The following is a 12,401-nucleotide window of genomic DNA, read 5'->3' as shown; positions in this document are numbered from 1 at the left end:
GAGATGGGATCATTTAAATTTTATCGCCCGAGAGATTATTCGGTGATTTTGTCTCGCCACTTGACATGATGAAAAACTAGTTAAATTACAATAAACTAAATAATAAGTGTTAATCACTCGATTAATTGTGATAACTTTTTTTAATTGAAGTAATTTTATTAATTTTTTTTTATCACGTCATTATGAGGTAGTATTATTTAAAATTTTCTCATCCAAATTGCTCCCTCCTCAACTATGTATTCATGTCCGTCACCTAAACTATTTTAGGTTCTTCTCCAACCTCTCTTCAAAGGAAAATTCATTTATCTTTGGATGTAATACAATGGGAGCTATCAAAATGCATATGGTTAGCTTACAAAATTACTATAAGAAAAACTTACAAAATTAATCGTGTTGAATTATATAATTCAATTCATCATTTGTTCTAACAAATTTTATGATAATCCAACATATCGTTCATAATTGAATATTTTTCAATACTCTCTCCAATCACTCGCATAAGAAGGATATTCTTTCCCATTTTCTTTTAGCAAAGTTTTTCTTTTAGTTCTTTTAGCAAAGTTGGTCAAAATATTAAATTGAAAAGCGTACGGGATCGGGATAATTTGAGTTATAAGGTTTGGTTTCGTGTTAGTTTACTAATCAAGATTTGCTTTCATTTCAGTGTTGCGTGCAGTTCTTTCAATTAACGCCATAGAACAAATAAAAATGATCCATGAATAAGGAAATATATATATATATATATATATACACCACTTCATGTCCATCTTCTGATAGATCTCGTTACTCCGATGCATGGTATTTATTGACATGAGTTTCATCAATGAGCAAATATACCACTTCATCTATCCCCTCATAGATCTCTGTAACTCCAATTCATTCCGCTATTCATTAAGCTCGAGCTTCTCTTTTCATGGATTTCGGATGCCATCTTCCGCGCCTGTCAGTCGTACGTTGAGTTAGTCACAAGAGGCACGATTTCACCTTTCCTGCTAAATTTGTATTGCAATCATTTGATGAATGGATTAGTTTTCTTTACAATATATTTAGAAGATCTCAATGAACTAAATTACTTGACTTTGCTAAAGACACGGCCACAGGCAATGAATCTTTACTTTTCACATTGGCTAGCAATTTTTCTCCAATTAAAAGGGTAAAGAATGCATGACAATTCCGTAGACAAGTAGATGGCTGCGTAGATTATATATTATTAAATTTAAATTTAAAAAAAAAAAATTCTTTGAGAGATGATAGAAGGGACTTTGATGACTGCTATGGCCTATTATTCTTTACTTTTTTGACGACTCGGGCCTTTCTTTTTCTATGTTCACAATATAAATTTGCTGGCCGAAAGCCTTTCCCTTTCTTAACAACATATCATCGAATCTGAGTTGCTCTTGTATAACCATCCATCCATAAGGAAAATGATATCCCGAAATCCTTTTCGATGAAATAGGAAGTTCTTGAAGCCGCCTCGAATCTTGAATCCTAACACGCTCTTGTAGAAAACTGTGCTTTACATTTCATTGATTCCTCTGAGAATCTTATGCTATACGTCAGGAAACTCGTGGTAAAAAGACACCGAGTGAAAGGGGCTCACGGCGTAGAGATTCGGAACAATAGGACAGTCGGCATATTTGAAGATACTCCACAGCGTGTTAAACCACCTTACCCTCTTGGTGAAATTGATCAATGGCAAACCTATGAGAGGATTTGGTGGGCATCAAGAGTCAAGAAAGGGCAATACAAAAAAAAAAAAAAAAGTAATGTTCATCGCTGGGCTTGCTGATGCTTTATAATTTTTTAAAATTAAATCCCAGAAAAAGGGAATTATCATTAGTTTTAGTAAATAAATATAAAATAATATAAAGAAAAAAGGAATCAAAAGCACGAAGTAAAGGGCCGACAGACAGGGACACCTCATTAGCAACGGCCAGCCCTGTCTTTGCTTTTCTTTCCTTAAAACTGTCGTGCTGCATAGAAAAAACCTCAGTTCAGACACCACCTCTCATATGAGGATCAAAGGAGAGGACTAACATGGCTAGTACTGGGCTTCTCAATCTTCCCGGGCCGCATCATCGTAGACCGGGCCCGATCGACATAGGCCAAGGATATGTAATTCCGCAACGTTATCATCCCTGCATTTGCTTCCATCTCATTCCATTCAACTCTATCAGAAGTCATTCGTGATCAGCTCAATAGATAAAGGGATGAAAAAGTAGATCAAGCAGAAAGTTTGTTCTATGTATCGAACATCATCATCGCTTACATCGTCTGTACAAGCACACGAATCTCGAAGAGAGACGATGGTTTTAAGATTGATGCAAATACAATTCTACTGAGCAGCAGAAACCTCTCCAGAAGCATTTCTAGAAGTGATTCTAAGCTAACCAACCTATTCAACAGCCAATTCTTAGTTCGTCCCTAATTCAACTCCAATAGAGGAAGTACACAGACGTGGTAATTAACAGGTTGCTAAACGTTCTTATTATCTTTTTGTACAGCAGAACAATCTCGATAACTGACAATAATGGGAGACGAAATATATATTAGTTATGAAGAGAATCGGGCGTACGCTTGGGTAAATGCGCCTCCGCAGACACTGTAGCAATGTGTTGTACCTATTTGAGACCACCTCTCCTTTCATTGGTATATCCTTTGTCGTCTTGAGTATAGAATAGATTTCTATGCTGCTATGCACAGTTAGAAAGATAGTCTCCTTGTAACCGGCTAGACTCCTTGTGTTATAACTTCTCGGCAATTCTCACGAGCGCGTCAGTGAGCTTGTTGAGAATAGCGAGCAAGCCATCGGCCTGATCCTTTCTCTGCTCCCGATCCAACTGGGAGTTCTTGTTCTGAGCTTCGAGCTGGGCAATTAGCAGTTTCCCATTCCTCTCGAGAGCATCGACCAAATGATACTGCAAACTGGTGGTCGTTGCTTCCTCTTGATCATCAGTTGCCACCCGTTTTCTCTTCCAAGCCTCTTGTGAAGTGGAGCCTAGCTCCGGGTTCCCAGGTGGCTGTTCTTCGTTTGAAGTGCCTGGAGATTGAGAATAGAATCACAAATTTGCAGGGCAGTCACGAAAATATTGAGGGATGGATAACTTGTTGGTTTGTTTTACGGAAAGCATTTCCAAAGTCGTAAATAGAAACTACTTTCAAGCGCTTTGGAAAACAATTTCCAGGGAAAACATTCCTTATGACAACAGAACTCCACTTTGCACCAGATCAGAAAATTGTCAACATTACCACTGACCATCGTTAGCACCACTAGTCACTCTTTGTCGAACACTGTCAACTTCAATCTGAAAAAAGCAACTAAACAATTTTTGAAATTAATCACTAAATCAAGATTTAGGACATTTTTGCAGGTTATCTGATGTCGGGATTACGAACCAAAAATTTGAGAACAGGTAAAAAACCGCTACAACTTTATGCCAGCTTAAGTATATTTGGAATATCATTCCAGAGAGTATTGAGCGGCTTCTTGATAGCTGGGGCTCAAGTTTTTCAGAAATCAAGATCCAAAGACTATTCAAAAATGTGCAGCACCAGTTCTCTCAATATGACTGTCACTGACCCATCTTTAAGCTCTAAATGAGCAAATCTACAACATTTCAGAAGTTGCTTTTAGATTCCTGATTGAACGATAAGATGATCTCAGATGTATGAGATGGCCCGACTATTAAATTAAACGAGCTGACAGACATAATCAAGAATGATCGAAAGACTTAAGTTATGCCATTCGATGAAACTCAAGTCGAAAATCGGGTAGATTTTTATCACCCACCAGCATCATACTAATGTGATAGGAATATGCCCTTGCTTTCGCACGCATTTGCAACAAACATGACCATTTTTGTTTTCAGGACTTCAGCTAGCCACTGCAGAGGAAGGAGGGAAAGGTGCTGCTTGGCATCGAAAGTTACAAGACAAACTTAACGAACCAGACCAACAAAGGCAAGGGGAGTTCATTTATTTTCTTCAAATCAAATCAAATAATGGAACCTAAATCAATGGAGCGCTAAGAGGGGAAGTACTAGCAACAATGCAGACTTGCATTGGCTTTTGACATACCACCTAAAAGCACAAATACAGTAGACCTTGGTTCGGCAAATCTACATTTCGTCTTTCCAGCTGATTAGTCCTTACCGCGAGAGTTTACTTGTTTTTCATGTATGGAAAATAAGTAGCGGGCCCCGAAAAAATTTAGTGAAACTTGCCATGTCCCCAGTTGACTACTAAGGCTCAAGCTGATTGAATAGACTAGTTGTCAAATTCATCACTTTAGATTAAAACAACATACAACTGCAGATATGAAGCATACAGGCTAAACTGCCAAATGGTTCAGACTTCAGAGTGGCTATAATCTATCGAGAGACGGAAACATGATCCATCAAGACCGTCTAATTCTAGTCCTCAAGATATCTACGGTTAAAGAAACTAAGAAACAACAAAATTTTGGATTAATGCAGTTGAAGCAATAAAATGACTAATGCAGTTGAAATAGTTCGACTCACCTTGCACTCGAGAGCCCCGAAAAACCGATTCAAACTGCTTCTCTGCAGTGAGAATCAACAAAGAGTGAATTCAGAATACCAAAGGGAATACGGCATTCTGTGATCTTCCCAGATTTTAAGTCACAAACTTCAGAATAACCAGTCATTAAATGTGATCTCCCAACACAAGCCTGGTCTATAATACCGATGTCCGACTGCAATGCTCTGTTTCTTTTATGACAGCTCGAACTTTCTACGCTGGAATTCGATCAAATGGGACCATATAATCAAACCGTATGAATCCGCCTTTACCTGATATCGGCTCTGGAGCAGCTGGCACTTCCTCCGCCTCTGCCGCAGCTGCTGCCCCTTTGTCTGGGGTGCTGCCCTCCTCCGGCTCGAAATCTGAGAACAAGCCATCCTCAGCAGCAGCTCCACCACGGCTGCTATCGAACACGGCCTCACCTTCCGCATCCGCCTCCTCTGCTGCTTGAGCCTTCTTCTCCGGCTCCACATCCATAGCCGCCGGACCTAGGGCCAAGTCCAGCCCCGGCGCAGCAGCTGGGGCCGACGACGAGGGGCCCCTGTCGAGGATGTCGTACACTTCGCGGTCAAAGAACCCGGGGAGCCTCCTCTCCCTCCTCAGATCGTTCCTCATGATCCAAAACGACTCTGTGTCGTCCCTAATCCTCGCCTCCCACTCCTTGATCTTCTTGTAGTCTCCCGCCAAGTTGCTCCACCGCTTCCGGCACTGCACCGGCCCCCTGTTCACCCCGTGCCGCTTGCAGTAGTTCGACACCGACGACCACTTCGACTCCGCTGGGCCGGACCCCGTCGCCAGCCCGGAGCTCCGGCCCCTCCGGACCCGGTTCTCCGCCACCTTCTTCCCCTGTATGAGCACCAGAATCTCCTGCCTCGTCCATCGGGGGAGCCTCGGAGTCCTCCCCCCGTCGTCGGCGCCGTCAGCGGACGCCGCTGGGCGGCTCTCGGCGCCGTTAGCCGCGCCGTCTGGGTCAGCTCTGGCAGGGCCCAGGCTCAGCTGCTCCAGAGCCATGGGATGGGATTAAACGGACAGGTTCCGGAAAGTCCGTTACGGCGCCTCGAGGGGGTAACGGCGTTCACTCGGATAGTCCGTTACGGCGTTTAGGGGGGAGAATTATGGGGTTTAAGGCCCCTTAAGAGCCCAACCCCCCCTTAAGAAAAAGTAGAGAGAGAGAGAGAGAGAGAGAGAGAGCGGAGAGGAACAGAAGAGGAGAGAGAGAGTGTGTGTGTGTGTGTGTGAGAGAGAGAGAGAGAGAGAAGGGAAAGGACTTTTGGGGTTGGGGAGGTTTTTAGATAATTTTTAGTGGCAAGTTTCTTTTTGCAATTATCATCCTAATTATTGTAACTTATTAATGGCTGAATGGTGGACAATATGGTATGGAGTTATTTGACCATTGGCAGTTAATTAGGAAATAATCTCGAATTATCCTCGATCCCATGATTCCAACGATCGACCAATCAAAACTAAATACTCTAATTCAATTACGTTTTATCGTGTCGTAAGATATCATCGAGACATTTCTTTGTAACGAGGGTTATTGTCTCTTTAAATTGGACTACTGATATTACTTATAAATGGCTAATAGAGGAGCAAATTCAAGTGATTCTATGTCGATAGTGGTACAATAAAGTATTAATAGAATTATGAGACATGGCCAATTTGATTAGAATTTTATTTGATTTTTCCTTACCATGTCTTTGTGAGAAAGTACCATTTAAAATGTATAGGCTATATAGTTTTGACCATCGAGAATTAATAACAGAAAAATCTCGAAGTATATCCTTCATTCCAATGATATAATGATACGCATGAATAAAATTCTTTCATAATTATATGCTCATGTATCCATTTATAATTCCGTTGGTACTTTCTCATATCGTATGATTACATAAGATTAGCAAACAATTTACTATCGAGTTACGGATCACTGTCCTTTTCATTTTTGCTAAATTGGATTGAGATCTTTTTATTTCTCAACGGGCTGTCCGTTTCCTAATCTAGGGGCATCCCTTTTCTTGTATTGGACGATTGTCAAATCCGTAAGGGTAGCCTTCTTATCTCTAATTCCATTTTCTGAAATTCTAAACAAAGAGGTCTCCTTTTCTAATGGAATATATTTAATCATATGTGTCCCATTTTTTAATCTGAAATAATATTTTGTTTTGATATGCCAAATAGGCCAAATACTTTAATCTTTTTGTAATGAAATGAAATCTCTCATTTTCTATAATAAATTAAGAATGTGTTTGTTTTAACTTAATTAAATAAGTGCTTAAAAACTAATTATAAGAGAAAATAAATATAAGAAAGAGAGAAAGATGAGAGATAATGATCTAGACTACTTAAACATATCACATAATGAAATAAGTAAAAAAATTTAACTTAATGAAATAAGTCACTATTTATTTATTCATACTCTTTTATTTCTCACAAAACTTTTCTCATTCTTATTCATTTCTCTATTCTTCCTATGCATTTTCTTTTAACTAATTAAGCGTTTAATTTTTAAGCATTTAATTTATCAAACACTGTCTAAGAAGATTATTTTCTTATTTTGATACCCCAAATCCTCAAGGGTCCCTATCTTCATCATCATAGTCATAGGAGCCATGTACGTTCAACTCGCTCCTGCGTCGAATTTTCGCTCTGTACTCTAGTAGGCTGAGCAGATAATTACCTGCAATTAAGATAATATTCATTACGCGCTAACTTGTCGGTTACTTCGAGGAGTTAAAAAGGCACCGATCCTCGTCTTGTTCGGTCACTTTCATCGAGAAGAATATTTGGTACTTGTTGTTCTTTAATTGAATCAAGAACTTATATATGTTGCATATGGTCCAACTCAATTTTAATTTTGACCGGGTAACCGAGTTTTGAATGGTGATTGATAGGAGGGGGGCACCCTGCCCTACCAATTAAGCTAAGTTTTGATTACAAAACAATAATATCTTTCTTCTCCACTACTCTAACCCCTCTTTGAATCATTTTGCCCTAATCCCCACTTAATGGCTAATCCTAATCATGTCTCCCCCCCCAAAATAAATAAATAAAACTTTCAGATAAATCCTTGGAGCGCCCCCCCGCTCTATTAATGCCACTTTCTCTTTTATTTAGAGACACAAAATTGTTTATAATAAATTTTAATAATTTCTCTTCTTGATTTTTGGGTAGATAATAATTAATAGACTTATTAATCATAATGAGAAGCTTACAAAGGGATAGGATTCGGAGGCATACGCGCTCTGATTGAGTAGTGGAGATTTGGGAAAGAGGGGTTAGTAGAGGGTCACAGTCTGCTTGTGATCCCGTGGGGACCTAATGGATGTTATTGTTAAAGAGCCTATTCCATTAGGAATAAGATTTTTAATTAAGTGTCCGTTCAACGACCACATAAATCACAGCCATCTCGATCCGGGCAGGTGTGGTCCATACCGGAATTCTGTAATAAGCCGTACTTTAAGTTGCTCCGAATGGATAATCCTCTCTTTAGGAAAAACTGTCTTTTACGAATGATATAATTGTGCAGACTATGTTTAAAGTGGACAAGACCTCCTCGAGGCGACAGTAGCAAGCAAGCCTTCAAAATGATCCTGTCTCTGCTCCCGATCCAACCGAGAGGTCTTGTTCTGAGCTTCGAGCCGGCAACTAGCAGTTTGCTGTTCCTCTCCATTCTCCAGAGCATTGACCCAGTGATACTGCAATCTGGATGTGGTCGTTGCTTCCTCTTGAGAAGTGGATCCTAACTCGGGGTCTAGGAGCTGTTCTTCTTCGCTAAAAAAATGGAGCGGGTCCTAAATGTTGGGATTACAAACCAAAAATTCGAGAAATAGTTTCAATTGAGGCTCTGGAGTTACTAGGGGTAAAGGTCATCTCCCAAGTAGCGAAGAGCTGCTAAAATTCTAGTCCTGCTGAAATATGTTTGCTGTATCATCCGAGACAGCACCGTGCAGCACCTTGAGGGCTGGTGGAGGCTCCAGATCTTCAGAAATCGAGATCTGAAGTCTGTCAAAGGATGTGTAGCGCTGGTTCTCTCGATACGACAATCACTCACCGATCTCAAAAAACTTAAACGAGCGCTTAGATTCCTAATGGGATAACAAACATGGCCAAGAAAGAGCGGAGGACCTCAATTTAGCCATTTGATGGAAACTCAAATTGAAATCAGGCAGATATTGACTAGTAGGGCCCCCAAGATGGAAATAGCCCGAGTACCCAGCTGATTATCGAGGCTCGAGCTGGTCGCATCGAATAGCTTCCAAGTTCATCGCTTTTACATTAAAACAACAAAGAACCGCAGCCATGAAACGCGCAGACTAAAACTGACCAATGGATCAAGCTTAAGATCAGTGGCTATAATCCATCGAGAGGGAACATGACCCAGCGAGATCCTCTAATTCTAGACCTCGAGATATCTGCACAGAATGAAAAGGACCAAGAAGCAGTATAATTTCGGATTAATGCAGCTGAATAATTCGACTCACGCTCGAGTGCCCTGAGAAAACCGGATCATACTACTCTGCCATGAGAATCAATAAACCGGAATTTCAGAATACTAAAAGGAAGACGGCATTCTATTATCTTAACTGCTTCTTGATGACAAATTTACAGGGTTCCAAATAGCAGGTCAGTTAATGTATCTCCCGATGCAAGCATTAATGGATGGCTTGTTCACGGTATAGCCAAAACAAGAACTCCCAGTTGGATCGAGAGAAGATAAAGGATTAGGCTACTGGCTTGCTCGCAATCATTTGCTTGCTAGTCTACGGACCAAGCAAGATGGCCAGTGTTTGAATGTGCTCGAGGTGACATGCGATATAATCATATAAGTAGCAGCCTGGGAAGAGAATTGATCGATTTTGACAAGCATGAAAAGAAACATGGATGAAAAACAAAAGGTATTAACTGTACTTGCAAGTCGATGTTTCTGTCATCCTATGTCGCTTTTGATTCACCGTCGGCACCTACATATCCCATATCTATACCAGGCTAAGCTAGAGATCACACTTCGGTTTTACTCTAAACATCCTATGATAATATACCATCCGCGTCGTACTAATGGTTAGAACTGCAAGATATCTACATATATTTATTCACACCTAAGTTATTTGCATAGCAATGCTAATGGCTGATCAGACTCGTCTAGACCGAAGTCAGTCACGTGGAATCTTACTCACCCTCTTCTTTGCAGGCCGGTGCTGAGGACTGAGTTAGCCTTCCGGAGCGTCTAAGCTTCTGGGGACGATCTGAAGGTTTCACATTGCCTGAAGAAGACAGCCTCTTCTTCCCGGCTTCTGCTGCCGATGCTCGGACAAGTTCTTGCTCTCGCAGTTTAAAATCCTTCAGCTGCCGTTCAAACTCCTTTTCCTTTGATGCAAGAATCTCGGAGCACGCTTCTATCTCGGCCTTCATTTCGCAATACCGCTGCTCCCTGGACTCGATGTCTCGGTAGCACTGGTCTCTCTTCTCCATGGCCATACTGCGTTCCACTTTAAGCCCTTCAATGGACTTGATCATCAACCTGAGTTGAGTCTGCTTCTTCTCAAGCAGGGCCGAACATGCCTTGAGTTTGTCTTGCACGCGCTTGAAGCTCCCAGATTTATTCTCCAGCTCCCTTGAGCGCTCATCAATCGAAGTCTGCAGGTTGTGCAGCTTCTCTTCCATCGCCTTATCCTCTTCGAAATGAGCTGCCATCCTCGCCTCAAGCGATTCTAGCTCCTGCTTTTTCAGCCTTAACCTCACGTAGAGTTCCTTGGTCGACTCCATAATCGATCTCAGCTCCTCTGATTTCACCCCAATCACATGGTCATGCTCTTCGAGAGAATTACGCATCAAGATCAAGATCACCTGACCCTCCAGCGTGAGCTGTGTCTGCTTCGTCTCGAGCTGGGCCGAACACGCGTTGAGTTCGTCTTGCACGAGCTTCAAGCTCTCAGCTTTATCCTCCAGTTCCATAGAGCACTCCTTGACCGAACGCTGCAGGCTTCGCCGCTTCTCTTCCATGGCCTTATCCTCTTTGAAACGAGCTGCCATCCTCGCCTCGAGCGACTCGAGCTCCTGCTTCTTCAGCCGGGACTTCGTGCAGAGTTCCTCGGTCGACTCCTTGATCGACCTCAGCTCCTCCGCCTTCTCCCCGATCTCGTGATTGTACTCTTGAAGAGAATCACGCATCAGGATCACCCGACCCTTCTTCTTCGTAATCTCATTCTCGAGCTTCTGGAGCCGCTCTTCAGCCAGAGCCAGCTGCTCCGACTTCAAGTCGAGATCTCTCGACCTCGCCTCGACCAATCCGAGCTGCTCCTGCGCAGCATTCGCCAAGGACCTCAGCTCCTCCTCCTTAACCGCGATTTCCCGATTGCATTCTTCAATCTTCCCCCGCACGGAGCGAAGCTCCTCCTCCCTGGACTCGATCTCCCGGGAGCGCACCTCCAGGGACCTCTCCCTCTCCCTGAGGGACCCCAGCAACTCGGAGAAGGTCTTGGCGATGGAGTCGTAGTGATCTTCGAGCTCCTTCCACTGGGCAGCGAAGAAGAGGTACGAGGAAGCCTGAGCGTCGAACTTCTCGTACGCCTTGTGGAGGCCGTCCTTCTTCAGGCCGCCAACCCTCAGCTCCTCCGCCATTTCCTCCATCACCAACGGCCGGAGAAGAAACCGTCGTTCAGCAGAAGCAGGGAGAGTTGAAAGAGAAGGCTTAGTCGAAGATCGGAAGGCCCCATTGAAGGGTTTAGGTGGGCCCCCCACGTTTATCAGGTCTTCTGCAGAATATCTTCCCGATTTCATGGAACCGTTGGGTCCAGGCACCTATCGGACAAAAAAATCTGATTCTGCACGGGTCCGCGCGGAATCACGAGGGCGTCTCCCGTCCCGTTAGGTGGCATGGCGCGTATGGTCCTCGTCGATGTTGATCTTTTTCGACACACCCTGCGATTTTGAACGGGAGCGCGAATCGCTGGATCAGTTATATGACGTGTCTAATTGTTTCAAGTCGACCTTAGGCGCCATGAATGGTCTTCACCATCGAGAGTTCGGGATGTCGAGATGATAGTTACGAAAGTGTCGGATTGTTTGAAGTCGAAACTGTAAGGTGGCGTGAAAGGTCCTTGCCATTGGTCTCAGATGCGCTCACTGCAGTTTCAAAAAAGAGGGTCGAACGTGTCTAATTGGTTTGGGTCCAACTTCAGGGGTTGCATGGATAGTTCTTTCTTGCTACTCATCGGAGCCGCATCCTCTGAGGTTTTAAATTAAATAGGCCCAGGAATAGCTGGTTCCAACATGCGAAGATGATGTTTACAAAGGAGAGTCAACTTGTTTTATGTCGAATTAAGAGCGTTTGACTCAACTCTAACGAGTTTGGCCTAGTGGTAAGGAGGAGCTTAACTATTCATCTTATTCGGGTTCGAAACCCCTTAGAACTACCGGAGTGCATTTAACGTAATTACCTATTTCGTGCGTCGTCAGGGGCTCACGGAGCCTCGGGGATTAGTTGGACGAAGCCCGGCGGCGGTTCATGAAGCCACGGGATTAGTTGGGCGAAACCCGGACACTCCGGGTTAGACAAAAAAAAAAAGGAGCATTTGACTCGCGTAAACCGAATCAAAATAAATTTATGCCAACCATACCAAACCTAATTCGGTTAGGTTGTTTAGGCTCGCACGCTCAGTCCAATCCATGGATTACGGGACTAGCTTCGTAATCGATCAGATGATGGAAAAAAGCTGATATTGTCGAACTCAAGTTTTCAGAACTTGAATTAACGTATAATCCTCAACACGCAGAAGTCCAAGCTCATAGCTCCTCCAAACCATATGTAAATTGCATGAACCATCATTGGGCCCATTCTGCCCATCAGTTCTCCCCATCAG

At 42.8% G+C, this 12,401-nt stretch overlaps 2 protein-coding genes across 2 annotated transcripts; both read right to left on the bottom strand.

Annotated features, from left to right (window-relative positions):
- Window positions 1-1,799: 1,799 nt before the first annotated feature.
- LOC116210791 (trihelix transcription factor ASR3) lies at window positions 1,800-5,809 on the bottom strand. The gene is made up of 3 exons (XM_031544846.1): window positions 4,812-5,809; window positions 4,521-4,562; window positions 1,800-3,040 (listed from the first exon to the last, which is right to left on the bottom strand). The coding sequence occupies exons 1-3, from the start codon at window positions 5,551-5,553 to the stop codon at window positions 2,745-2,747; spliced, it is 1,080 nt and encodes a 359-aa protein (XP_031400706.1). The 5' UTR covers window positions 5,554-5,809; the 3' UTR covers window positions 1,800-2,744.
- Window positions 5,810-9,379: 3,570 nt separating this feature from the next.
- LOC116210790 (golgin subfamily A member 6-like protein 7) lies at window positions 9,380-11,890 on the bottom strand. The gene has a single exon (XM_031544845.1). It carries the CDS (start codon window positions 11,317-11,319, stop codon window positions 9,709-9,711), a length of 1,611 nt encoding a protein of 536 aa, XP_031400705.1. The 5' UTR covers window positions 11,320-11,890; the 3' UTR covers window positions 9,380-9,708.
- Between the last annotated feature and the right edge of the window lie 511 nt (window positions 11,891-12,401).

The sequence above is a fragment of the Punica granatum genome, chromosome 6, assembly GCF_007655135.1.
Source record: "Punica granatum isolate Tunisia-2019 chromosome 6, ASM765513v2, whole genome shotgun sequence".
NCBI classification, from domain to species: Eukaryota; Viridiplantae; Streptophyta; class Magnoliopsida; order Myrtales; family Lythraceae; genus Punica; species Punica granatum.
This window is presented reverse-complemented; position numbering and strand designations above follow the sequence as displayed.